General features: G+C 43.7%; 1 protein-coding gene across 9 annotated transcripts in view; it reads left to right on the top strand.

Moving 5' to 3' along the window:
- Positions 1-25,968, top strand: part of CDYL (chromodomain Y like) — a 242,135-nt gene extending 216,167 nt beyond the window's left edge. For 8 of the 9 annotated variants that reach the window (XM_042938026.1, XM_042938030.1, XM_042938029.1 and 5 more), the window contains 5 exons: positions 7,592-7,848; positions 9,062-9,234; positions 15,557-15,767; positions 22,980-23,123; positions 24,314-25,968. In XM_042938026.1, coding sequence (XP_042793960.1) covers positions 7,592-7,848; positions 9,062-9,234; positions 15,557-15,767; positions 22,980-23,123; positions 24,314-24,472 — 944 coding nt within the window. In that variant the 3' untranslated portion in view covers positions 24,473-25,968. Of the gene's footprint in view, positions 1-3,845; positions 4,600-7,591; positions 7,849-9,061; positions 9,235-15,556; positions 15,768-22,979; positions 23,124-24,313 lie in introns of those variants that run through there. The other variant, XM_042938031.1, reaches the window with a different exon arrangement.
- Positions 25,969-26,790: the final 822 nt, after the last annotated feature.

Raw genomic sequence — 26,790 nt, 5'->3', positions numbered from 1 at the left:
TTTTTTATGTATTTACATTTTTAGTAAACTCACATGTAAGCATTGTTGATTACACTATAATACCTTTTGATACGTTTAATTTTCATTTCTGTGCTGTGTAATTTTGGTTGTAACAAAGTAATAGAACACAAGCTTGAGAACAGATCTGCAGATACAACCCAACTTTCAGATGTCATGTGGTTTTAATTAGAGTTAGGTTAAAAGCTTGGCATATGTAACATATAATGTAAACAGTAGCTGCTGTGAAACACTTACTGACCTGTATGTTAACAGTCTTCATAAACATCCTGATAGTGGCTGCTTTCTATGTGTCAGGTGCACATGTCCCATTGGTCATTTAACCATTTCCTTACTCTTACAATTACGGCTCTTTCCAGTTTCTCCATTTTAAAGATAAAATTATTTGAATACCTTTTATATGTGAAAATATCCCATATAATTTCTTTTCTGTTAGAGTGTAATTCTAAAAATGGAATTACAAGGACAAAGGTTGATGGACACATCTTACAGAATTGCTCTCTAGAAAGGTATCCATATATGTATGTGTGCTCTTCACCAGCCCTGATTTAATTGCCATATTTTAAGATTCCTAATTTATAGGTAGAGAAGATTATTTCATTTTTTATTTGGGAGATCAGTTTTTCATGTTTTGGTGTTTTCATTCCATTGAAAGCATTTTTCTGTGCTCATCTTGTGTGTGTGTATGTATCTGTGTTTCATTTTCAGTAAAGACATAAAATGACTGTTCCAAGAAAATTACTCGGTTTTTGATTACCACTTATTGAATGATCTTTACCAATCCTGTTTATTTGTAATACACAGATTGTCATCCTAGGAGCTAGTCCTTGGTTAATTCTAGTTGGTCATTTTCCCCTAGAGTAGAATCATGCCCTTAATAGTTATGAATATACAACTAGCAAGGTACGTATCGCTCATTATTCTCTTCCAAAATTTCTTAGCTTGTCTTCCCGCCAAATCTTAGTCACCGGGGTTGCAATTGGAAGTCTATTAGAATTGAGATTGAGAAAGATAGCTTTGCAGTATTTAATGTTAATAAAATGGGACCATGGTGTCCCAAGAAATAAGTAAAATTGGTGTGTGGTTTTGTGTCATCATGTCAAGTTCTGACATCAGAGTTAAATTATCCTCTTTGCAAAATGAACTTGGTAGATTTCCTTCTTTCCTCGGAACTTTGAAACTGTTTTCTTTTGTACTCAGCTGCTCCTACCTTGCCTAGCCCCAAATAACTTTACTTGTATCTTTCCTTCCTTATTTTTTCTCTTTGTTTCTGTTGTAGCTGAGCTCAGTCTTGAGAATTCATATTTTTCCAGAAAGATGTCAATTTCTTGAAGATACTCTAATGTATTTATGTAGTGTATACACAGTGGTTTTTATTCATTCTGGTTAGGTTGATGTGAACTCAGGGGAGAGTTGGGGGGGGTGGGATTAGCCAATTACTACCTCCTTTTAGTTAATTAAACTTGATATATAGTCTGTGTAGGTTCACTTTTACCCACATGTTTATCAGTTCTTTTGTATATATATCCAAGCTTCTTTCTGCTAGCATTTTCCCTGAAGAACTTCCTTTAGCATTTCTTATAGTGTGGGTCGGCTGGCTACAGATTTTCTCAGCTTTTGTCTAGAAAAGTTTTTATTTCTCCTGTTTCTGAAAGACAGATATGGTGCATGTGTGCTGTAAGCTTTTTATTTCTTACTTCATGCACTTTAAAGATGCCATCCCTTTCCTGCTTTTTTCTTTCTGTCTGCTTTGAAGATTTTCTTTTATCACTAGCATTTGCAGATTGATTATTATGTGCCTTACTGTGGTTTTCTGTTTATCTTGATTGGTATTTGTTAAGCTTCTTGGGTCTGTAAGCTTCTGGTTTTCATCGAATATGGAAAAATTTGAGCCATTATTTCTGCAAATGTTTTTACACACTTGCACACACCCTTTCTTGGACTCAAATTATGCATATGCTAGATGCTCTGATAGCCCACACCCAGGCTCTACTCTGTTTTTTCTTTTCTCTCTGTGTTTCATTTTGGATAGAATCTGTTGGTCTTCAAGTTCTCTGATCTTTCTTTTTTTCCCCCTCTGATCTTATCTTGCACAGTATCTAATCTGTTAAACATACCTAATGAAATTCATATGTTTGTGTTGTCTTTTAAATTTTTAAAAAATATTTTTTAATGTTTATTTTTGAGAGAGAGAGAGAGAGAGAGAGTGTGAGTGGGGGGAGGGGTAGAGAGAGGGGTGACACAGAATCCGAAGCAGGCTCCAGGCTCCAAGCTGTTGTCAGCACAGAGCCCGATGCAGGACTTGAACTCATGAACTGTGAGATCATGACCTGAGCTGAAGTTGGTTGCTTAACCGAGTGAACCACCCAGGCACTCCTGTCTTTTAAATTCTTGAGCACACTGAGGTTGTTTATAAGTTTTGGAAATGTCCTTTTCTCTTATTTCGTCATCTTTTATTTTTAGATCTCTTTCTATTAACTGATTTAGTCTTGGTCATCGGTCCGATTTTTCTATTTCTTAGCATATCTAGTAATTTTTTTGGCTGTTACACACTGGGACTTCTACATTTTGGGGCGCTGGATTTTCTTGTCCACTTTTTTAAGTGTTAGGTTTGTTCTGACAGCCAATTTTTACTTGCAAATCTGATCCTTCGAAGGCTTATTTTTAAGTGTTGTTAGTGCAGTTCTAGAGCTAGAGTACTTCCACTACTAACATGTGCCTGTTCCAGGGTCTCGACCCAGTGTCTCTCTCCACCCTGGCTAGGGATTACACCAGCCCTGTGTGTGCTCTGGCAGTTACATGTTCATAGGTAATTTTTTCCTCAAAAGTTGTTGGTCTGCCAACCTTGTGGAGTTTCACCTCATGCATACTGAGATTGGTGTTCAGCAAGGACTCAAGAGGATCCATAAGCAGTTCTGGAACTTTCTGTGTAGCTCCCTCCTTTAAAGTACCCTGCCCCACAAATTAAAGCCTTCTGGGCTCCTCCTGATTTTAGCACTTTTGCTGAGCTGCACGCAGTGTCCCTGTACCTACCGTGTGGAAATAGCCTCCAGGCAGAAAGCCTGGTTCCCAGCTTTCACACTGGGAACGTGGTCCTGCACTGTCTGTTGTCCAGCTTCTGAAATAGTTGTTTGGTAGATTTTGTTCAGTTTTCTACTCCTCGCTGGCAAGTAACGAAATGCAGCTACTGTTTCTCTCTTAAGTTTAGAAGCAGAAGGCACATTTCGTTTTTAGAGAGACATGCTTTTTGAAGCAGTGAATTCTAACAGGTTAACAAATACATGTTTGAGGGTATTCTTTTTACTCTCGAGCATGTTAAAAGAAAACCATTTATTAGGAGAGGCACTAAAGTGGGTTTTTTCCTGGCTTTTATGCCAATAAATCCTAGGAAGGCATTTAGTAGTCTCTGAATCCAAATCCTTAAGGAACTGTCCACTCAGAACGTTTGCTCTGCTTTTTCGTCAGAGCTGTGGGTCCAGGGAGTCACAGAGAATTTTCACACGGTTTATGTGTGGATGATATTTTTTCCTGAATCTCGGTGTTTACCTTTTTTAGATTGGTCATTAGCAGTTGATTTTGCTCTAAAGGATAGCACCTGCTGTCCCGAGGTTGGCACCAGGTGATCAGCTAGCTGTGTGACGCTGGACAGGCCACTTACTTTCTCGTCCCTGAGTGAAGGGCACTGGACTGGTGGGACTTGAAGGTCCCTTACCTTCATTTATTCAGTAAATATGAAGTGTTCCAAACCCTGGGATTACATTAGTGAATGAGACACATAGGGACCCTGCTCTCACAGAGCTTAGTGGAGTACAGTGACAATATATACAATAAATAAAAAATCAAATGACGAAGAAATACCTTTGGTGAGGAGGGCTATGGGAAAAACAAGCCGGGGTGAAGTGAATTGCGATGGGAGGGCCCCCATTAGGGGGAGGGGCTTCTCCACAAAGGCTTGTCGGCAGAGATGACATTTTGAGCTGCCATTCAGATGAGCAGAAGGAACCAGCCATTTGAAGCTCTAGGGCAAGAACATTCTAGGCAGAGGGAAGAGCAAGTACAAAGGCCCTGGCCAGTGAAAGAATGCCATGGCTAGCTTGTCATGAGTGAGGGGCTAAGGGTTATAAATGACAGATGGGGGTGAGGTAGGGGTCAGGACCTAGCTCAGTGCTGGCAGCCTGTGATTCTGAGATGCAGTCCCACTGTGAACACTTCTCTACCCAAATACAGCACAGTCACATGGCCCTGTAGGTAGATAAGAAGGGGTCCCAGGAGTCTTACTGGGTGGGCGTGATACTTGAGGCCCTAGCAGGATCACAGAGTCTGAAATCAGCATGGACTGTAAAGTGAGCCAATGCAGTTTTAACAGGGAGATGAAGGCCAAGTTCAACAATCCTGGTCAGCATGAGCCAACATGAATCCATTTCCACATTTGCAGAACCACGGATAGCTCCATAAGACTTACTGCTTCAAAGAAAGGAAAATGGGCTTTTTGTGAAGCTCACATATAAAGGCTACATAGACCCCATAGCCTAGAAATCCTGCTTCTGTGGGAAGAAGCCACCAGGAAATCTGCCTATAGAGGTAAGGAATATGTGTCTTTTAAATAGGGAAAGAAAAGAGACTGAGAGAGCAGTTCAGGGGTGGAGGGGGCTGATCCAAAGTCAGCAGGCTTTGTCCTGGCGGAAGGCAGCTAGCCAGCCTTCAACAGGCCTTCCCCTGTGTTGTTGGGTCTTTCTTGTTGTGTTCTGATACAGCACCAATTAATTCAGCTCAGGTTAGTAATTCTCAAAGATCCAGACAGCTCTCACCTGTTGTTACTAGCACACTGGCATGTGTATTCTGCAAGAATGCTGTCCTCCTGGGCAGGCTGGAGCCTCCACTCATTTCAATTTTGTCAGATCACCCTTCACCCTGAGTCAGGTGGCCTCCAGCTTTCCTCTCTGCAAAGTATTGCTTCTCATGTGCTCTCTGTTTAGGCAGGGAGAGCATTGTCAGCCATTACATCCACATCAGGGCCCTCTCACCTGCAGCTGTATCTCTGTGTTCCTGAAAACAGCATTTTAACAAATGCATGTTTTCTATTTAACAACTTTGATCTGTCTCTCATTGTATCCTACAGTCTTTTTTTTTTTTTTACCCTTCATGCTCTAGTGACACAACTTGCCTGAGTTTATTAATGGCTTCTTATCTCCCCTCCATTGCCTCTTCTCTGTTCTCCTCCACCTCTCTGAGGCACATGCCACTGTTGACATGTCCTCATGGCCACGGCAGCCTCTCCTTCCTTTGAAGGAAGCCTCTTACAGCCTCCCTGCTTCCCTGCTGCCTCCTGGCCCTACATGTGTCTCCCCAGCAAGTTCGCTCCTCACTCCTCCCTTTGGAGCTCCTACTTCTCTATCCAACCATCCTCTCTGGGCACCAGTTCCCAAGTACTCATCTCCACCCCAACTTTTCCTGCCCCCATTCCTGGACTCCGGAGCATCTGTACCCGAATAGTAACCATGGATAAAGCCAAGTTTCTCCCCTGTCCTCATCCCCCAGCTATGTCAGACTACCCTGTGGGTGCCCCATCTCCTACACACCCAGGCTTAATGGTTCAGAGTCACCTGTGATCCAGTTCCCTGTTACTCAGAAGTTATCTGGTCATGTGGCCTCTAGCTGCAGTGGAGTCTATAGAGGATGGAGGGGACAAGGAGGCAGCAAGTGTAGACCTGGTGAGACCATGATGGGCGTGAGGAGAGAGGGCAGTGCTGAGAAGAGCAGATTAGAGGGGTATCTGAGAGCACAAGAGATTGAAGAAGGTGTTTAAACACAGATGGGGAGGGTTCTGATAGAAGAGAGATTGAAAATTAAAACAAAGAGAAAGGATCCTTGCTAGCTTCCTCAGAAGGATTCAGCAACACCCAGTGCTGCTGGTAACAACAGCTAATCCAGTGATCTTTCAGTTGGAGATACTGGCCAGCATTGGAATGAGAGAGGCCAAGGTTTGCGTTGCAGCATTGTTTGTAATACCAAACAACCATTAAATATTTGTGTTTATTGCAGTGTGGATTGGTAAAAGTAGATTATAGAACATCCATTCAGTAGACTGTTGTGCAGCCTTAGAAAAGAACAAAACATCACCTGATGATAAGACAAGTTCTAAGATACTGTCGAATGAATAAACAAGATGTGACAAAATACTGTGTCTACTAAACTATCATTTGTGTCTTTTAATGGGGGTAGAAATATTTATATTCTTATTTGCCTGTGTATATATCAAGACACAGTGGAAGGAGACTGGGAAACCAAACATGGTAGCTAACCGGGGGGGGGAGGGGGGCGGTCCTGGGCAAATGGAGAGCATGAGTGGTGGGAGACCGTTTACGGTATATCTTTTTACAGTTGTAGATTCTTGAACCATGTGCATTTATTATAACCTCTTCCAAAATTTCAAAAAATTGAATTTTTTTTAAACACCTCAAAAGCATTTCAACCAATGAAAGTCCTGTTGTTTTACCAATAATTAGAGAATATTTGATTTCTCTAAATGTCCATTCCCAAGTCTTTTCTGGTAGTCCTGGCTTATTTTCTTTCATTGTGGAAGAAGTATTTCTGACCTATAATTCATGTTCTTCCCCTCAGAGAACTTCTGCCAGTGCTAATTTTATTAGTAAAGCTTGATACAGTTTTCCTACATTTCTTTCCCTTTCTCCACACCCTCCCCAAAGGCTCTATATATTCCTTACCAGGTGAGATAATATTCAGAAAATTCATATGAATAATTATTTACCTTTAATACTTGAATTCTTACCCTGACATAACTTGATAATTGTAGGAAAGCATTAAATGGAACTCTTGCCTTTGTTATAAGAAATATTAGGTTCAGGAGACCATATCTTTAAGACAGCAACGAAGTTGACGCTGAGAAGCTGACACAGGAGGAAAAATTAGCAGAACATTTTATGTGGCAGGAAAGAGAACTGTCTTGAAGTTCTATTTGGAAGGCTGTTTGGAAATGTAGAACTGGGGCCAGTGGGCAGATACTCACCTCCCAGGGCATCAGAAGAAAGACCTGAGAGTCTCAAGTGCCCCACAAGGGGGCGCTGGTCTGCAGTGGTGGCCACTGCAGCAGCCCTCGGTAGACCAGCTGAAACAGGTGGTCGCCTCGCGTTTCGTTTCGGTACAAGTCATCTTGCATTCAGAAAAAAGAAACTTCAACGGAATGGCAGGTAGCTTTGGCTGGAATAGTAAGATATTTTCTTTTTTCATCCCAACTTCTCAAGCCTGGAATAGGTACTCTTCATGAGACCCCCTTCTCTTTTAATCCCATTCTCCAGTAGTCTCGAATTCTGTAGCCTGTTTTCAGCAAGTACCTTTCCATCTGTATTTTTTAGGCAAGATAAGCAAGAGGGTGATTTCCTTGTCAGACTTGGAAGGAAAACAAATGCCTTTCAAAGTAGACTTTTTAACAGCCTTGCTTTGATACATTAAATCCTGGGTTCATAATGAGCATTTTTACCCAATTCAGAGACGACACTGGGGAGGGACTCGTAGCTGGACATCACAGACCACTGTGATTTCAAACTCTCGGCAGGTACATCTCCGTTTATGGACGCGCTAACAGCCAATGGAACAACCAACATACAGACATCTGTTACAGGAGTGACAGCCGGGAAAAGGAAATTTATTGATGACAGAAGAGACCAGCCTTTTGACAAGCGGTTGCGTTTCAGTGTGAGGCAAACAGAAAGTGCCTACAGATACAGAGATATTGTCGTCAGGAAGCAGGATGGCTTCACCCACATCTTGTTGTCAACAAAATCATCAGAGAATAACTCACTAAACCCAGAGGTGAGAGACGTCCCTTGGGCTGCTTTGTGCTTCATGTTTCTCCACGCCCTTGTTTCCCGGCCAGGCTGGACGGAATCGGTGCTCTTTGTGCCCTAACTCTCCTTGTGCCCTGCCAGAGGTAGGCACGAGAAGGAAGGTGTGGCAGTCTTGCCCCGGACAACACTGTGCCTCTGGTGCAGCCGGGCAAGTGAGAATGTGCATGCCCGCCTTGTTCTCCAGGGGGCGCAGGCCTCCCCCCAAGACTCGCATATGAAACTCCTGTGTGTGCGTGCTCGTCTTTAGTCATCAGACTCTCGAAGGGCTCTTTGTTCGGACGAGATTAAAATGGCCCCAGGCCCTCAGTTATATCTTTCCTGTGCATCTTCAGCATTGTGGTGGAACTTCGTTCCCACTGCAGTGACTTGGACCCCTGTCTCTTGTGGGTAGTAGCTGGTAAAGTTGGCTTTCAAAATCCAGGGAGACTGCTGCTTGCTTGCAGAGGTTCAAAAACGAACTCAGAAATATCTAAAACACGAAGTTTTGGAAATTTATGCCCTCATATTTGTTTGTTTTCCACTTGTGAAAAGCTAGGTCAGGCTTTCTCCAGACAAGAAAACCAAACTCCACAAAGCTTGTAAGTCTGGCCAGGGTCACAGGACAAACCAGTTCAGGGTTGGTCCCCAGTACAGTTTTAGACCACAGAGTCCTTCATTGGTTATTTGCGCGTGCTTCATAGAGATCATTTTCAATGGTTTTGTGCCCTTCTAAAACAACTTGTGCTTAATATATTTGCACACCAAACTACTGGGGTTTCTGTCCCAAGTGTGGTAGGCTGGTGTTTAAAAAAAAAAAAAAAAAAAAAGGGCACGGAACCCTAGTTTCTTTCAACTGGTTGAATGTGCCACCTGCTGTCCAAACTGTAGAAATGCCAAGTGGATATCCTCTGTAACTTGCCTCATCTACTGAGAGTCACAATGACCAGAATATTAAGATAACTTAGTTTTACATGTCTTTCTAATTATATTCTGTTCATAATTAGACATGTAACTTACTCTGTCCCCAGCATTCCAAATCTCAGGTTATAGGAAATACATTTGTGAATTAGTTTAAATTGTGGTAGATACAGGGAACAATATCAGTACTTTCTCTGGGTCCAGATTATCCAGTAGTGAAATTTTTCTGGGATTCTGTATCAGAAATACTCTTTGCCACTTTAACTTCTGGTGACTTCCAGGTAATGAAAGAAGTCCAGAGTGCCCTGAGCACAGCTGCTGCCGACGATAGCAAGCTTGTGCTGCTCAGCGCGGTGGGCAGCGTCTTCTGCTGCGGTCTCGACTTTATTTATTTTATACGGCGTTTAACAGATGACAGAAAAAGAGAAAGCACTAAAATGGCGGAAGCTATCAGGTATGCATAAGTGGTGTTTTCTAATGGTTGGTTTGAGTGTCTCCCTCCTTGTGTACCAATCCCTGGTAGTAGGTAGTACAGGCTCCAACAAGCCTTGTGAGTAAAATGCGTGTCTCCCTTCACTGAGAGACACTGGTATCAAAATTAATTAAATCATCTGTCTTTTCTGTGGGCCTGGCATAAATTACTGCTTGCCTTGAGCAAATAACTGATTTCAAGGCTGGCTCAAACCCAGTGAGTGCTCAGGGAATGTTCTAATGATTAGCGTGTACAATAGCATATAGCCAGAGTTTCCATTATTGTACTATGAGCATGTTCTGTCTTCAGCCCTTAAATAAAGATACATTCTCTTTCACATAATAATTTACCATTTGCTTACTCTGAAATAAATTGGCTAGGCTTTATGACAAGCTGGTTCCATAACATCACCTGAAAAGTTTGTTTTAGTACAAGTAGTACTCATTCTTGTTCAAGTTCATCCTGAGTTCCAGCTGCCCATAAAACTAGATCTTACAGAGTGAAAAGTAAGAGTTCCTTTTCTCTCACATGCTCCCCCCTCCCAGAAGCCCACCTTCATTTATGTCTTCCCAGCCTTTTTCTAAACTCTGTCAAATATGCATCACATACATATTATAGATAATACAAATTTATTTTTAGTTCTGTTAAATAAATGGAATTATACTGTGTGTTATTTTGCAACTTGCTTTTAGATATTTCCATCTCTTCCGTTTGGAGATTTTCCCCTACTGTCTCCTAACATTACAAAAAAGCTTCCTTAGGATCACCTAGTTCTGTTAAGCATACACAGGTACATATTCTGTTTCCATATCCCTCACTTCTCATGCTAATCACTGGAAGTATAATCAAATGTATCTAATTATTTAGAAATTAATTTTATTTATGGAACCCAGTCACCAACCAGGAAGACCATTGGACTGCCCTACCCACCTCACTAAAATGACCTATCCCTGAATAACCCCTAAGAATGCTTTCCATATGCTTTTGCCTTGATAATGTACAGGGGGATGGAAACTTAGACACACAGACGTGCAAAGAAAACTTGGTTGGATCCTCTCCAAATCTCCAGGTACTTGGTTGAGTTGAAGTTGAGTTTCTTTGGGTGATTATTGGGCTCCACATGGCTGAGACCCTACACCAGGACCTTGGGAGCACAGGGCTTCCTGGTCCCCCAGGTCCCCCAGACCATCCTGGAAGTGCACGTCAGTATTGGTGGGAGTGCTTTATTCTATCTTGGTGGGTGTGGGGTGGACCAGGGAAGCTGGCAGACTTCCCAAGATGGCTCTGACAGGTGCTGTCCTAATTGGCCCATCAGAGGAGCTCTGGAACCCCGTACGTTAGGGTGTCAGGGCATTAACTTGGCCTTTTATAACATTTTTAATAATTTTCAAAGTTGATCTGTTTTCTGTGTACAGATAGATGTATGTATGCATACAAGAGGTTCCTTCATCTTTTTGCACATTACTAGTTTTTAGGTTATCATATGGTAATTGTTTTTCCAAAAATGGTTTGAAATTTTACCATCTGTTTTAATTAAGTATTGTCTCTGATCTAAGTAATTTCAAACTTGTTGTATCCTAGATAGGACCATCGTGTTACTCAGTTTCAAATTAAACTGCTTGATCAATACGCGTAATTCCGTAATTCCGTGACAGACTGTCAGTACTTCTAAGACAGCTTGTAGATTTCCTGATGACTAACCCATCCCAGCCTTTCAGGATGAATTACTTGGGTTTAATTTTCAATTTTTAAATACAAACTACTATGCCTTGGGCCTTGACTTTGTAGATTTTCTGTAAGCGCACACTGACTTTACACATAATACTATGATTTGGGGAGCTCTGCTCTAATAAGAAAATCAGACTTGTCGGTCAGTGCCTCCTGCGTTCTGGCTTGTTTCTCCCTGTAGATGCTCCCTGAGCTCCACTTCTTTTTTTTTTTTCTTTTTATTTTTTTTTATTTTTAAGTTTATTTTGAGAGAGAAAAAGAAAACACAAGTGGGGTAGGGGCAGAGAGAGAGGAAGAAAGAATTCCAAGCAGGCTCCGTGCTATCAGCAGAGCCCAACTCAGGGCTCGAACTCTTGAACCATGAGATCATGACCTGAGCAGAGATCAAAAGTCAAATGCTTAATCACCTGAGCCACCCAGTAGCCCCCTGAACTCCACTTCTAAATCTCAAGTGACTCAACCCTAGTCCAGCGACTCCTCCCATGTTGAATTGCCCTTGACAGTGGCTGAGGTTTGCACTGTTGGGATTAGAAAATGCAGAGGAAAGATGGATCAAGAGATCTCATTTGTAGAATCTTTCGGTAACCTCAGGTATTTATTTCAGGTAGTTGCCCACTCCCATTTCTTCTCCAGACCCTCCCTCTCTCCTGTCACTTTCCTCTCCCCCAACAAAAAGCTTTTCTATGCAAAGGCCAAATCCCACTTTAGGGAAACCCACTTGGTTCTTCTTTAAATGAATATATTTTTGTCAATGTGAATTTTCCTTTATGTACTCTGGCAGGACCCAAAAATAATTAGTTATACCAGATTCACTTAACCTTTGCTCTTGCTCATTTGCATTTAAATTAATTTTTATATGTATGAGATAGGCTTTACACATAAAGCTGTATATTTGTTACTTCTGTATGTCTGGTCTTGAATTCCTTAAAACTTTGGAGCAAAGAACATCACTATAGCAAGTTTCCCCTATAAGAAGTGGGAAGTAGAAAGGTTAGGTTTGAACATTAGATTGTCAGGTATCTACTACACCTAATTCCATTCTTGGGGCTGCTGGTCATAACCAGTTTGCAGATCCATTATAATAAAAATATTCAGCACATTAGTGATAAAAACAAAATTATTTTGAGTCAGTTTATAATATTAGGCTTCTGAGTCTGTGGGAACCACTAGCTGCCGCTTAGTGTCTGAAGCACCAGGAGCTGCCTGGCCCCAGAAAGCAGGCACCTTCCTCCAGCATGGAGTGAGAAGAGCAGAAATGTGGGGAGACAGAAAGCAGACCAGCAAATGTCCCCCAGAACCTGACCTCTCCCCACTTTAGTTCTATCCAGATATTCACAGTGAAGAGAGGGCTCCCTTGAAAAATGACCATGAACTTGCTGTTGAAACTTAATAATTTCTGCATGCTTCATTTTCCATTTTCCCCAGTTTCTAGACTATTGTTCTTGGGTGATTATCTGACTTTTTTGGTGATATCTGTGAAGTAGTAAATGCTCTTCAAAGAAATGGATAGAAGTTTGCTTTTGTTTAATCATAAGTCTTTTTAAATTCATTTTATGACAAATACAATCTCCTTCCTTCCCTGCTATACCCAACACAGCCTTTATAGCTCAGTTCACAGATAATTCACAGGAAGCTGAAATTCAAATTTGGTATGTTGCATTGCACACATTTTGGACATTCATGCATTTTAAGTTCCAAAACATACGTGCTTTCCGCTCCCCTCCCCCCAGAAGCAGTGGACAGTCCTTCCTTGAATGCCAGCTCCTGAGAGCTTGGTCCCCAGGCCCGAAAGCTGCCCCCACCTTCCTGTCTCTGGTTTGATATGTGGCTTACTGTGCAACCCCACATAGCCAAGGCTTTGTGGCTCTGGGAAGTTTCTACTAAACAGGAAAGCATTTCTAGGAAGTTTGTTGTTGTTCTAAACAGATTTCTCTGTGGATCATGCTAGTTTCTGACATGTCAGAGCTCACACGTCAGAATGGTCGGCTCTGTCCTCTGAAAGGGAAAGATGATCTTTGGTCGAGTGTACAAGTTAATTCATACCCCTCCCAGAAGCGGCCACCAGTGTTAGATTAAGTTATCGTTCCAGTGATGGGGGGTGGGAGGGAGGGCAGGGTGGGAGGGAGGGCAGGGTGGGTGATGGGTATTGAGGAGGGCACCTTTTGGGATGAGCACTGGGTGTTGTATGGAAACCAATTTGACAGTAAATTTCATATATTAAAAAATAAAAAAAAAAGAAAAAAAAAAATAAATAAAAAAAAAAAATAAAAAAAATATTTTATCACTTTAAAAAAAAAAAAAAAGTTATCGTTCCAGGCAAAAATAAAAATAACTGGGAGTGGGGAGGGGGAGATCAGTTCTAAACAATTTCTCCAGACTTTGATTTTGCAACATCTACTTTAGAAGCATTTTTTTTCTTTTATGCAAACAGAACGTGAGAAAGAATGCTGCTATGTCGAGGAATTAATTACTCTAATTATTAATTGTAGAGAATTTGACCATTTCTCTATAAAGTCACTTTCTTGTGGCAGTATTTGGTCATTTCTTTCATGTTACTCTGCCATCCCATCCATGGTTTCCAGATGTTGTTAGCATGGGAACAGTTCCTACTAGGCCCCTGTTGACATGAGGCAGATGAAAGCCGGGCGACTCCAGGGCACCAGGGGACATATTTTGAAAACGTCTGCTCTGCATCATGGAGATCCTTTTGAGAATCATCAGTAACTAAGCTCAGAAGATGTATTTCCATCATGTCATTGACCCCAAATCTTCAAAAGGTGGCACAAGCGAAGTAGCTTCATGTAAATTGTATACATTATTCCAAGAACCTATTTAAAAGGTTGTCTGGCTCTCTTTGTATCATTAAAACCCAGTGTGATCTTTCTAACAGTGCCTCAGGCTCTCATTTAGAAAGTCTTACAGCAGCTCATTCATTTGAATGAGTCAATTCTCGTTCAGTGTGAAGATCCCACAAATCTTAGGGGACCTTGGGGGCTGGGCTGAGGTCTGCACTGGCCACAGGGTGCCTTTGAGAATAGTCCCTGGAGCTGGGCATGCAGGCTGCCAGATTCTGCAGCACATTGTCTCTCCTGTTCCTCACACATGCATGTCCCAAAACTCCCTCACCTGCCCTCCTCCAAAAAAAAAAAAAAACATAACCTCTCATGTCAGTATCTGGGGAGATGGGAGACCATCTAAGATCTAAGTCAGCATTTTCAGAGATGACCTGAATAGATTTGCTCCAGCTTTTAAGTTACCGAATTACAGAGAGCAACCAGATTGTTCTCGTACTGAAGACGGGGTCAGGTTTAGAATTCTGTAATTCTGATCTAGAACTCTGACTGCCCTAAAAGAATGACCTTCCATTTATGTTGGTGCATGTTTGTCCTTTTTTTCACTGTGTGAAATCATAGCAAGCAGCAACCTCTGAACATAAAATTAGTTTCTAGTGGTAGGAAGAAGATGCACATTACCAGTATGGTGTGGCACCAGCCTACCCTTAATTGAAGAGCAGCCTACTTTTCCAGTCTGATCCTAAAACAAATCCAGAAATAGCACTGGCTCAGTTCTGTCAAAATCCACGTCCTCTGTGAAGGCTGCCCAACCACTAGTCCTGCTCTCCTTTGAGATCCTGCTGTAATCGTAATCTCCACTGGGGTACACAGTGGTGTGCAGGCATGTGTCTGTGGTGCTTGCTGTTCTTTCTTGGGTCTCCTGTCTTAAACCAGCCTGGAAGTTTCTTGTATATACATCCCTCTCCCAGGTCATTCCATCTAATTCTTTTTTTTTTTTTTTTTTAATGTTTATTCATTTTTGAGAGAAAGAGAGAAAGAGACAGAGCACAAGCTGGGGAAGGGCAGAGCGAGAGGGAGACACAGAATCTGAAGCAGGCTCCAGGCTCCAAGCTGTCAGCACAGAGCCCGATGTGGGGCTCGAACTCACAAACCATGAGATCATGACCTGAGCTGAAGTCAGATGCTTAACCAACTGAGCCACCCAGGCATCCCATCATTCCATCTAATTCTACATAAACTCAGGAAATATCTGTGGTTTCCAAGTAGTCAATGAGTTGTCTGAAATCACATACCAAGTCCAGACTCAGACCACATAGGTTCTAACCCCAACCCCCTAGTCTTCTCTTAACACTGCACTGTCTTGGTATGCCCCATGCCAGTTTTTCTTTGGGAGAGCGTCTAGATTGGTCATCTGAAGCCCACAGTGTTAATTGGACTCCTGTGTCTTAAAGGGAACAAAAGTTGAAGAGAAAGATGGATTGGCCTAGAGCCAGCTGCAAATCCAAGAGCAGCCTCTGGCTGTATGTCACCCATGATCTTCACATAGGTCCTGTAGCAACAGCCACTCTCACATAGTGTCCAGGGTATTGTGAAGCCTTTACAACACACAATACATAAGTCTCTGGGTCGCTTCTGGAAGAGGGCCTTCCACGAATCTCAGTCAACTTGTACTGATTTCCAAAGAGTTTACATCTTGATATATTGAATTCTATAAAAGTAGATTTTTCTGTTGCTCAAATACACAATGTTTTGAGTAATTTCCCATTTATTTTTCATTTTAGAAACTTCGTGAATACTTTCATTCAGTTTAAGAAGCCTATTATTGTAGCAGTAAATGGCCCAGCCATTGGACTAGGAGCCTCCATATTGCCTCTTTGTGATGTGGTTTGGGCCAATGAAAAGGCTTGGTTTCAAACACCCTATACTACCTTCGGACAGAGTCCAGATGGCTGTTCCACCGTTATGTTTCCCAAGATTATGGGAGGAGCATCTGTGAGTACCTCTGTTTTTAAAAATTATTGTAGAAAACTTCCTAAAGAAATCTAATTTGGTTATTGTTTTTTCTAAATATATACAGGGTGTCATTCTGAGGAGACTTTCCATCAGATGCACTTGTAGTTCAATCCTGTTCATTAACTCATATTCTTAATTCATGAAATCATAGGAGGTTTTCATGTTTTGGTTCATAGAACGTTTATTGACACTGTGTTGCATTATTTCCTAGAGAAGGGCCTTATATGGTGAGGAATCTATCTCTCTGCATAATTGACACTGATATCTGCTATTAGTAAATACCCAATTTGTAACCAAACAGCAGTGTGCATTCGAAAAGTTCTTAACCCAATAACCTGAAATCTGCACTTTTTAAAAAATTTTTTTAATGTTTATTTTTGAGAGAGAGACAGAGTATGAGTGGAGGAGGGGCAAAGAGAGAGGGAGACACAAAATCTAAAGCAGGCTCCAGGCTCCAAGTTGTCAGCACAGAGCCCGATGAGGGGCTCGAACTCAGGAACCATGAGATCATGACCTGCGTCGAAGTCGGACACTTAACCAACTGAGCCATCCTAAAATCTGCACTTTTAAGGGAAAGCAATGAAAGGAGCAAAGTTGTTTAAGATAAGAGAAGTCTTCCCATCTGATTGTGGAGTTGTTTTTTTTTTTTAATTTTTAATCCATCCATAATAAGAGTTTGTGTTTGTAGCTTTTGATTTTTCAAGCAGCTACACACATTGCATTTCTTATTCCTTGAAGTAGGGCATGAGGTGGTGTCATGGGTTGGGGTCTCCACAGCAGACATGAAAGTGGAGTCTGGTGTGGTGGGGAAATATTAGTCTGAATCTGTGGGCAGGATGGCAGTGGTTGGGGGACTGGACAGAGGGACGTTTGGGCCACCATGGGAAGCTCTGGGACATGTATGGCCTGTGATAGTTGACCCACAGTGGGCTGAAATGGCTAATTCCTTTATGTCCATCATCACCGAGTGTGGGCTGCCCAGGAAGAGGGGTGTGACCATGGATGAGGTGGCTCTGCAGCAGAGAGAGTCCACTTCATGCAGCATGGGATCTCAGACACAGTTCTGGGTCAGAGGAAGGACTTTAATGGGAAAACCAGCAAACTTTGCAGAGGGTTTGTACTTTGGTTCATAGTACCATGTTGATGGTAATTTTCTGTTTTTGATCATTGTAAGAAGTCATGTAAGATGTTAACATTAGAGGGGTGAGGGGTTTACAGGAACTCTGTACATTGCTCTTATGATCTTTCCAGAAGTTTAAACCTATTCCCCAAATAAAGTTTAAAGGAAAGAGGAAGAAGCTTAGTGGGACCCATATGGCTCCCACTGCCACATCTGGTCTCAGGACCACCCCCATCCTTGTCCTTTCCTTTCCTGTTCTAGTCCCAAACCACCCACAGCTGGCACTGCCGCTGGCCTCGGTGGCCACGTTGGTGGTGGAACACGGGTCCCCCATCCCATGAGCCCTGAGTTGCTGCACTTGCACATTCGTGTCTGCAGCTGGGTGGGGGAGGACCCAGGGGCTCCCAGGAGGCACCAGGTGCCCAGGTAGCAGTCATACCCTTAAGTTCAGTAGGACCCTTGCTGTGTCCACTGGCCAATTGTGCCCCTTCCGGAACAAGCAGAGTCCAGTTTCGAGGGCCAGAGGCTCAATGGCCCTCAGATCATTGGTGGGGAGAGGGGGCCGCACCTGCTTCCTTTCTTACCCAATCCCAAGGATTTTTCCTGTCGGGCACCTGGTACTGTGTCAGGGTCTTTGATGCACTCTGTACACTGTAACTCAGAGGAAGGTGCCCATCTTCATGTACACACCTTCAAGATGGTACCCCGCCTGTACCTCACACCATTCTAGTGCTCCATCAGCAGTGGCTTCTGGAGATGACGAATATGACATAGCCAGAGGGTCCCCATGGTCACAGGCTGCTCCCACACCCTCTTTGCTGTGAGGGAGTTCTGGCCTGGCACACCCCATGGTAGACTGGGCACTTTATGCCCACTCAGAGAGAGGTGCTCATGAAGGCAGGAAAGCAAACCCAGACCAGAGTAAGTGTGTATCCTGTGACAACAGTCATCGTGCCACCAAGTAGCCGACCAGCTGGTCTCCTCAGGAGCGATGCCAGGCAGGTGGTCTGGCATCGGTGTCTTGCTGGAGGCCAGATGTTCAGCAGCCACAGTAGCTGAATCACCTTGATACATCAGACTCCATGCCCTTGAGCTCCATCTCTCCCACCACGGGCACTCTTGTCTGCATGTCTGTCATGCCAGCACTGGGGCGGCCAGCGACCAAGGCTGGTCTCACAGAGCTGTTTGCTTCCTCTCTGCAGTGGGTACTCTCTCCTGAACACCAGCATGACCCAGCCACATACACATCTCCCCAGTCATCTGCATGCCAGAGCCCCTTGTCCCCTGACCAGCCAGCCAGGCCATTGGACACCACCCTTGGTCACTGTGTGTTCTAACCTTGATCCACCTCTCCTTCCGCACCAGGTGGTTGACAGGCACACCCCCTATGTGTCGGTGTTTTCCTTCATCATTATCTTGTCCAACTACAGCCGGGTGAGGCACTGGTGGACTTGCCGTCTGTTTCAGTTTGCACATCTGTACACTGGGCCAGCCCACCCACAAACCAGGCTTGCTCATAGAGAGTCCCCCATACGGCTGTAGGCGTGAGCTGAGGCAGGGCACTGGTGGCAGGTGACATGGGGGTCTAGGCTCCTCTGTGCCCTCTGGTGTTCTAGCGGGCCTGATGGAACTCAGCTCCTGGTGGACCTTTCCGATGTGTGGTTATTTGATGTCCCATGGCTGTGTGTTCTGCCTCAGCCAGCATTCAGTAAAAACTCCAGAATTGTTTTTTAAAAAACACATTCTTCTCTGCTGTGACCAGCACAGCCATACTCCCAGCACAGGGGCCTACAGTGTGATCATGTCTCCGGCATGTGCCACAAGCTCCTTGAGCTGTCTTGTCACACCCCATCCAACAGCCACGGTGCTTCTGACATCTCAGCCACGCTTGGTCTGGGCTGCCACTTCCCCCATGCTTCTGGGAGCCATCCCAGGAGCAAGGTCACACTGTCTCATGGGGCACTTGCCAGGGTATTAAATCTTGTATCTCAGGAGAGCTCCCAAATCAGCAAGATCCCTGTCCCACCCTGTGATCTGGCTCCGCGTCAAGCACCCTTAGAATTCAGCCCCACATCTTCTTGCAGCTCCTCTGAGGGAGGAAACAAGTTACAGGCCTCGTGGCCAGGAGAGGAAAGAGGGCGGGACTTAAGGGAAGCGATACCATCTTGCAGAGCCACATAGAGCAGGAAGGCCAAAGTGAATGCCTGCTCTTCATCAGGTGCATTTCCCCCTCCCTGGACAAGTTTTGAAATGCGTCACTTTTTACTTCTCCTTGTGATCTACTGGTACCACATGCACAGTGATTCTCAGCCAGGGCGGTGTGCCCCATCCCCCTCCTCCTGGGGGACATGCCTCAGTGTCTGGAGACTTGATTGTCACAGCTGAGGCGATGCTGCCAGGTGGAGGGCTGGGTGCTGCTCAGTGTCCTCCGAATCACAGGACAGGCTCCTCTCCACAGAGCTGTCTGCTCTGAATGTTTTCAGTGCCCAGGCTGAGAAGCCTGCCTGTGAAGCAGGCACTCAAAAAGTGCAGAGCATTTGACTAAAACCTTTGTCCAGAAAGTAGTAAATGCTGCTGGGGTGAGTCAGGCTGTGACGGCCCTCATTGAAAGTGACCACCCAGGGGCGCCTGAGTGGCTCAGTTGGTTAAGTGTCCAACTTTTGATTGTGGCTCAGGTTACAATCTCACGGTTCGTTGGGCTCTGCGCTGGGCATGGAGCCTGCTTGGGAGTCTGTCTTTCTCCCTCTACTGCTCATGCTGTCTCCGTATATAAGAAAGAAAGGAGAGACAGGAGAGAAAGGCAGGGAAGGAAGGCAGGAAGGAAAGGAGAGAGGAAGAAAGAAGGTGACCACCCAGATGCCACGTCCCCTTCTTGAGCTTTTGGTGTATGCAAGCTTCCAGCTGCCTGAGGCAAAGCTACACAGGTTTGGTTTTTCACACGGGATGTGGTGCAAAACTCTGCACGCAGGATAAGCCAGAAAGGATCACGTTCCCTGGATGAAAAGAGCACGCAGCCAAAGCAAGCTGTGAGAGCTGTCCTTTCCTGTAGGCACAGACTGACATCTGTGGAGCTAAGCTGCCGTCACAAGCTGTGCAGCAGGTTAGCTGAGGACTGTATTCTTCCACATCTTAGCTCCCTTTGTCCCCAGGAAACATGCAGGGCATGCCTGCCTGGTGCCATGTGCCACAGTGAGTCCTGTGGCTTGGGTGCCATGAGTGACACCCAGCAGGCCCTCACCGAAGAGCACACGGAGCTGGTGATAAAGCTGGCAGCTCTCGCTCCTGATGGGGCGATGCTGGAGAAATGCCCAGTGAATGGCTGAAGTCCTCACCCCGAGTTGACTGGGGAGGCTGCTGCTCTGGGGAGTTGAGAGCCTGACCTGACAGAGTGAGGGGCAGAGCCGTCACCTCCTTGAGGCTCAAAGCTCCCCAACCCATCCCATCCAAGCTGATCAAGTTTTCTCACCGCACCTCCTAATGTGTGTTTTTTTGGCTGGAAGAAAAGGGGTCCTTATTTCACTTTTCTCCAGCATTTCTCACTTGTCTGGGTAAACTATAACTTTTTTATTATATTATTTTTTAAAGATTTTTAGTTATCTCTACACCCAACATGGGGCTCGAACTCACAACCCTGAGATTAAGAGTTGGCATGCTCCACCAACTGAGCCAGCCGGGCGCCCTCACACTATAACTTTTTAAAAAACAGTTGGCCATTTTGGAACAAAACAGCAGCCAAGAAACTGCCAGTGACCTTGCAAATCTGTTTCTTGGGTAGAAGTTAGAAACCTGTCATGTTAAAACTACTGGAAATTGAGCATCTGAGAACAGTTGAGAACATGCTCCTTCACATTGAGTGTATTTAGTCTTACTAATCTTACGGTGTTCTTCATTGACTATAATTTAAACCAACTCACTGCCTGTACTTCCATGAGCATTAGAGTCAGTGCGACATCCATGTCTTGGGAAAAGTCAGAAATGCTCTCTGTTGTTCTGCACCTCCACCCATCTGAAATCGAGAAGACTAAGCAGGGAAAGACTCTTCAGGGACAGCAGCCATAGAGTCAGTCTGGCTCTGAAAGGAGGAAATGGTGGCAGTGACAGCTCAGCACATGGCAGGGGACTGTTCTGGCAGCCTAGCTGGCTGGCACAGACCCACAGGAACCGAGGAAAGGGATGGAAGAAAGGAGGAAGGGAACACTGGTAGGGATGTCACTCCAGGGGACAAAGCATAATATTCAGAGAAGTGACGGTCACTCCTGACAGGCACACATTCGCATCCACTAGGCGAGCTAAGACCCTGTGGTTCCAACCTGGTCTTGAAGACATATTTCACACTTAAGTGATGTAGTTGTGGTGTTGTCTTCACTACAACTAAGTTGTAGTTGAGAGTAAAAGAAGCACAAACGAGGAAAACCACCAAGCACTTCCGACCAAGCCATTCCATCAGCACTCCTGTCACCCTTTCTCAGTGCTTTTGGCTCTGTCCTCAGAGAACTGTCTTAGCAGCTGACAGTAAGGTTAAGTCAGGTTTCTAAATGCATTGTTCTTTTTGGCCTTCTTTTCACTGAGAAGAGGTGCTCAGTACAGGGGTTTTCTAGAACATCTCCAAACTCTTCAAACATTCGTGACTTTGTCCAAGACTCGGCGCAAGTAACAGGTCTGCATTGGACCTCGTAGTCCTTGTAGGGACCCTGTTCTCCACCCTGTTCTCTATTCTCTGCCTGTGTGGAAAGGGTAGTGAGTCAACCAAGCATTAGCTTTGCCAGCTGTTACTTGTGTGCCTTGCACTCTGTGCATTTCACATGCAGTAAATGTCTCAATGCATCTATAGGAGGCATAGAGGTGCTGTCAACCTGGAGATACACTTAAATAACTTTACGGCCTTTTCATAACAATATTTTACCTCTTTTGGAAAAGGAAAGTCACCTCCCAAGAGTGTACTTTACCTGAGTCCCAGGAGATGATGGTCACGTCTTCATGACCATCAGTCTTCGGGAAGATTAGCAGTGCAAGATCAACTGCAGGCAGGAAATTGTCACATCAGAATAGTGTGAAGTTTCTTTGTCAGGTTTTCTCCCTATTTTGATATCTCTGTGCCTGTTATGTGAATGGGATAAAATCTGTGCACATGGTGTTGAGACCTTGAAAATGATGCAGAATCCAGGACAAAATTAAAATCAATTTCAAAAAAAAAAATCAAAAAAAAAAAATTTTTTTGTAAATTAAAAAATAAATAAATAAAATAAAATAAATTTCATATATATATGTACACACACAGACACAAATATACTTTTTTTTTTCTTAACAAATAACAAATGTTAATTTCCTCCATTGAGTCATATGAAGTAACAATAGTCACACACTCCTGAGCAGACCACAGTCATGGTCATTTTGGATGCATTCAGGTCCTGGATAGTTTCTTACTTTAATGTCCAAGTGGTAAAATGTGGCCTTCCAAGTTATACTCTAGGAGAAACACTGCACATGGAGCATTGTCTGTGTATATGGAGAAGAAGCCACCATTGGCCTCTCAAAGATCTAACAAATATTGGGTAGTGATTCTGTGACTGGTGTAGATCCCTGACATAGCAAATCGCCTAGCTTTGCTTATGCCTCCATTTCCCAGGAGACTGTTTTGTGTATTAAGTGTCTTCACGCATGGGAATGGCTACCACTGGGCAAGAGGAAGCAGCAGGAGGGGCACATGCCAGTAACTTCAATTACCAACAAATAGACCTTCTCTAAGTTGGATTTCTTGGTTGTGCTCATGTTATTCTGTATTCCGTCATAAAAGAAACATTTTATGAAACATTTTACGTTTTTGTGTGTGTGAATTACCAGTCAGTATGTGACTTCTCATCTGCACAGTGGATTGTGCCTTGTTGGGTTTATTCTCTGCCCACAGGCTGCAGATGGAACCCCGAGGGCACGCAGTGAGTCCCCACCAGGGCCTGTGCCCATTCAGATGCCCACCCTTGGTTTGAATTCTTTTAGATGAATTTTCAGGTTGGGTCTTCTCTGCCTGCCTCCCCCTCACATCTCATATGAGTCTCAACTTCTCTTTGTTTTAGGCAAATGAAATGTTGCTCAGTGGACGGAAGCTGACGGCGCAGGAGGCTTGCGGCAAAGGCCTGGTCTCCCAGGTGTTTTGGCCCGGGACCTTCACCCAAGAAGTTATGGTTCGCATCAAGGAGCTTGCCTCCTGTAATCCAGTTGTACGTGGAACTCGTTCTCTTACATATGTTACTTTTTTTTTCTTCCATGACCTTCCCTCCAGAGAGCTCGCACACATAATAACGGTGTCTCCTGAGTCCTCCACATGCGCCCCTGGCATGGCCCCCTGCACTCGAAATGCTGGAAGAGCTATAATTAGTGCCACTGCTCCAGACCCACTTGCCTGCCTCCTCCCCATCGCAGATGCCTAAGAGCGGAAGGAGTCCACATCAGTCAGGGACTTATCTCACAGTGTCCTATGAAACCCTACAAAAACCATTCATAGAGTTCTTTCCTGTCTCCCGAGCCCTTTCCTTTTTTTTTAATGTTTTATTTTGGGAGAGAACAAGTGGGGGAGGGGCAGAGAGACAGCGATACAGAGGAGCTGAAGAAGGCTCTGTGCTGACAGCACAGAGCCCGATGTAGGTCTCAAACTCATGAACCATGAGGTCATGACCTGAACCAAAGTCGGCACTCAACCGACTGAGCCACCCAGGCGTGCCCTCCAAAGCCCTTTCCTATACCATGTTTCCTTCCCAACTGCCCACAGTGGATGTAAGCTTTTATTTAATAAATGTGCTGGATAGGGGCGCCTGGCTGGCTCAGTTGGTACAGTATGTGACTCTTGATCTCAGGGTTGTGAGTTCAAGCCCCACATTGGGCATGGAGCCTACTGTGTTTAAAAAAAAAAATGATCTTGGATAATATTCAATCTGGTAACAATTGCATTTAGCAAATTATAAGGTAAACATCATTTAACATTAACAGACATGACTCCCATCTAGGCTCTCCCTGACATGAACAACGCTCACTGTTAAGATTAAATTTTGGTTAGAAAACCCCCTCAGAGGGTATTCGTAGAGTTTTCACTGAGCATCACAAGAGCTGGTGTCTGGCTCAGGGGCCACGCCAGCCTGCAGCAGCAGTGTGGGCCCAGGCCAGGCTGGTCTCAGTGGGGAGGGGGCCAGAAGTGGGTAGCACAGCTCTCCTGAATTTGAGCATTTGCCTGATACCTAGAGTGAATAGACTTCAGATGTATCTCAGGCCCGGTGTGCGTTGTAAAAAGATGTCTGGTAGCCTTTTGACAGGTAATTACTCAAGCTTGCTAACTGCCTCCATAGCTTTGGGGACAAGGAGAGCCAGTGCTTGTGGACATGCACCCTTGCTGACTCACTGCCTGTGTCTGGTCCAGGTGCTGGAAGAGTCCAAAGCCCTTGTGCGCTGTAACATGAAGGTGGAGCTAGAGCAGGCCAACGAGAGGGAGTGTGAAGTGCTGAAGAAAATCTGGGGCTCGGCTCAAGGGATGGACTCCATGCTGAAGTACCTGCAGAGGAAGATCGATGAGTTCTGACGGCCAGGTGCCTGCTGGTGACACTGGAATTCTAGAGCAGCACACCTGTGGCACCACGTTGCCCTCCTCCTCCCTCACAGCCTGAAACAAGTTCACTCTTAGCTCACGCTTGGAAGCAGGACTTACAACATCCAAGCTATTTATTATCAAGGAGTTTTTAAGTACTGTAACTTTAAAATAAATAACTACAAAGCTCCTTTGTCCAAACGTCATTATTTTATACTTAATATACACACAAGTATAAAAGTATAATGGTGAGCTCTAGACTGCTCTTTGAAGCTCTAATTTTTGTTATCTTTAGCTAGTACTGTATAAAAAAGAAACGAAGCGTGTTTTGCTGGTTTCAGGTGGCAGAAAAGTCTGGAATAATGTTTGTTTCCCTTATTTTTTCTTTCTAGAACACAGAATCTAAAGGGTATTAGCCAGCCTCCTCTCTCCTGTCCCAAATAGAGATACAGAAAGATCTGAGGTGTGCCTTTGTCTCCAAAAAGGTACATGTATCTCAGAGGTGGAATGTCCTGAATCAAAAGTAAAACTTACCTTGTAGGATAAGTATTTCTGATGAAAAACCCACTGATGAACATACCGCCAAACTGAAGTACACTTAAGATTCATGCTGGAAAATCCAATGATTCTTCCTTTTTAATATATCCAGTTCTTACCCAGTTAACATGAGGAAACCACTGTCTCTCCAGAAGAAAGCTTGTTTTGCAGTATTAGTGAATCACTGAATAGCTTAAGTATGAGTATCTAAGTTATAAGTTAGTTTTAGTGGATTTTAAAGAGTTTTTCTGACCCTTTTGAAAAATAACTACATAAGTGCTTCTTGTTGCTGGGTGAGAAATACTACTTTATATGCAGTTTTGGTTTTCTATTTGCAGATATGATTGATGTATTACACCAAAAAAAAGTATTTTTATGTTTATAAAGTGTAATTTTTAGGTTCACTTAGAATATATTTTATTTAATAAGTTAAAATTCTTTTGGCACACTCTTAAATGCAGGAACTCCTTTAAAAAAAAAAAAAAAAAGAACTACCTTATATTCAACGTTTAATGTCCCAGGTCTCTGCTTTCATATCTACGCAATATGCGGAGTAGAGTGTGGCGTCCAAGAGTGCCCTGTGTAAATAGACATTCACATTCCTTTCAGGAGTGGGGACTGATTCCTGATTACAGACGCCTATTATTAGTTAGGCTTCTGAGCTTGCAATCATATTGAATGTATGAAGAATGAAATAAAATCAAAACCTTATTTTTGTACAGTTTGGAAGTTTATACTTAGAACCGACCACCTCCCGGCCATGTGGAGAGCTGTACAGCGTGTAAATCTGCCTTTACCTTGGATTGGTTGGTGCAGTATTTTTGCATCTGTGGGACCTACTTTTTCGTTCAGTAGTTTGAACTATATATAATAAACTGTACAATCTGTAAAGTTTTTATAGAATAAATATTCAGCTGTGAAAACTGGTTAAATAAAACTAATATTTCTTAACACATTGGAAATGTTTGTCTAATTCTTCACTCCTGAAGTTCCTCATGGGACTTTTTTTCCATGAAGTATGCATGTGGTCATAGCACTCGTGCAGTTTAAAGAATAAGGAACTCTGTAACTGCACCTGGGGAGGAGCTACAATCTGACCGATAGCATCCTCCCGAGTCCTGTCCACTTGACCCTTCCCCAGGTGACCATTTCCTGAACTTTGTGTCAGTCTTCTCCTTGCTTCTCTTTCAGAGATGCATATTCCTAAACATATTACCTAGTTCTTCCTACTTCTGAACTTTACATTGTTATTACACATAAGCTTTGGTGATTTAGTATTGAGTTGTTTATTTTAATCTGTGTATTAGAGTTGTAACTTATTCCATTGCCCAGACCTACAATGTAGGTGTTTTCATTCCTGTTTCATAGATAGGGAACCTAAAGTATGAAATACATGCCATAGGGGCAGGACCAGGCAGGCTTCCAGCCCAGGTGGCAGAACCAGTATTCTGGCATCAACATCGTATTGTCTGTTTCCTAGAATTTAGAACTAGGGAACTAATTCAGTTCGGTTCTCCTCTGTGTCATCCTGGATTCTGCATTCTCTACACTGGCCACATTCCTTCCTCTCTCAGGCAAAACTTTCATGTTCCAACTTCTGGCTCATGAATCAAGCCCAACTAAGAGGAAGAACTGACAACCTTAAATCCTTATATTCTTGCCCAGTGTTGGGGAAGGTGACAGGAAATGCTCTCTAATTTGGTTCAACTTCAGAGGAGAATTTGACAGGATATAGCAATTCCGTTTATAAGGACTCATCATAAGGAATGAATTCT

The sequence above is a fragment of the Panthera leo genome, chromosome B2, assembly GCF_018350215.1.
Source record: "Panthera leo isolate Ple1 chromosome B2, P.leo_Ple1_pat1.1, whole genome shotgun sequence".
NCBI lineage: Eukaryota > Metazoa > Chordata > Mammalia > Carnivora > Felidae > Panthera > Panthera leo.
The sequence above is the reverse complement of the archived record's forward strand: the minus strand, read 5'-3'. Positions and strand labels throughout refer to the sequence as shown.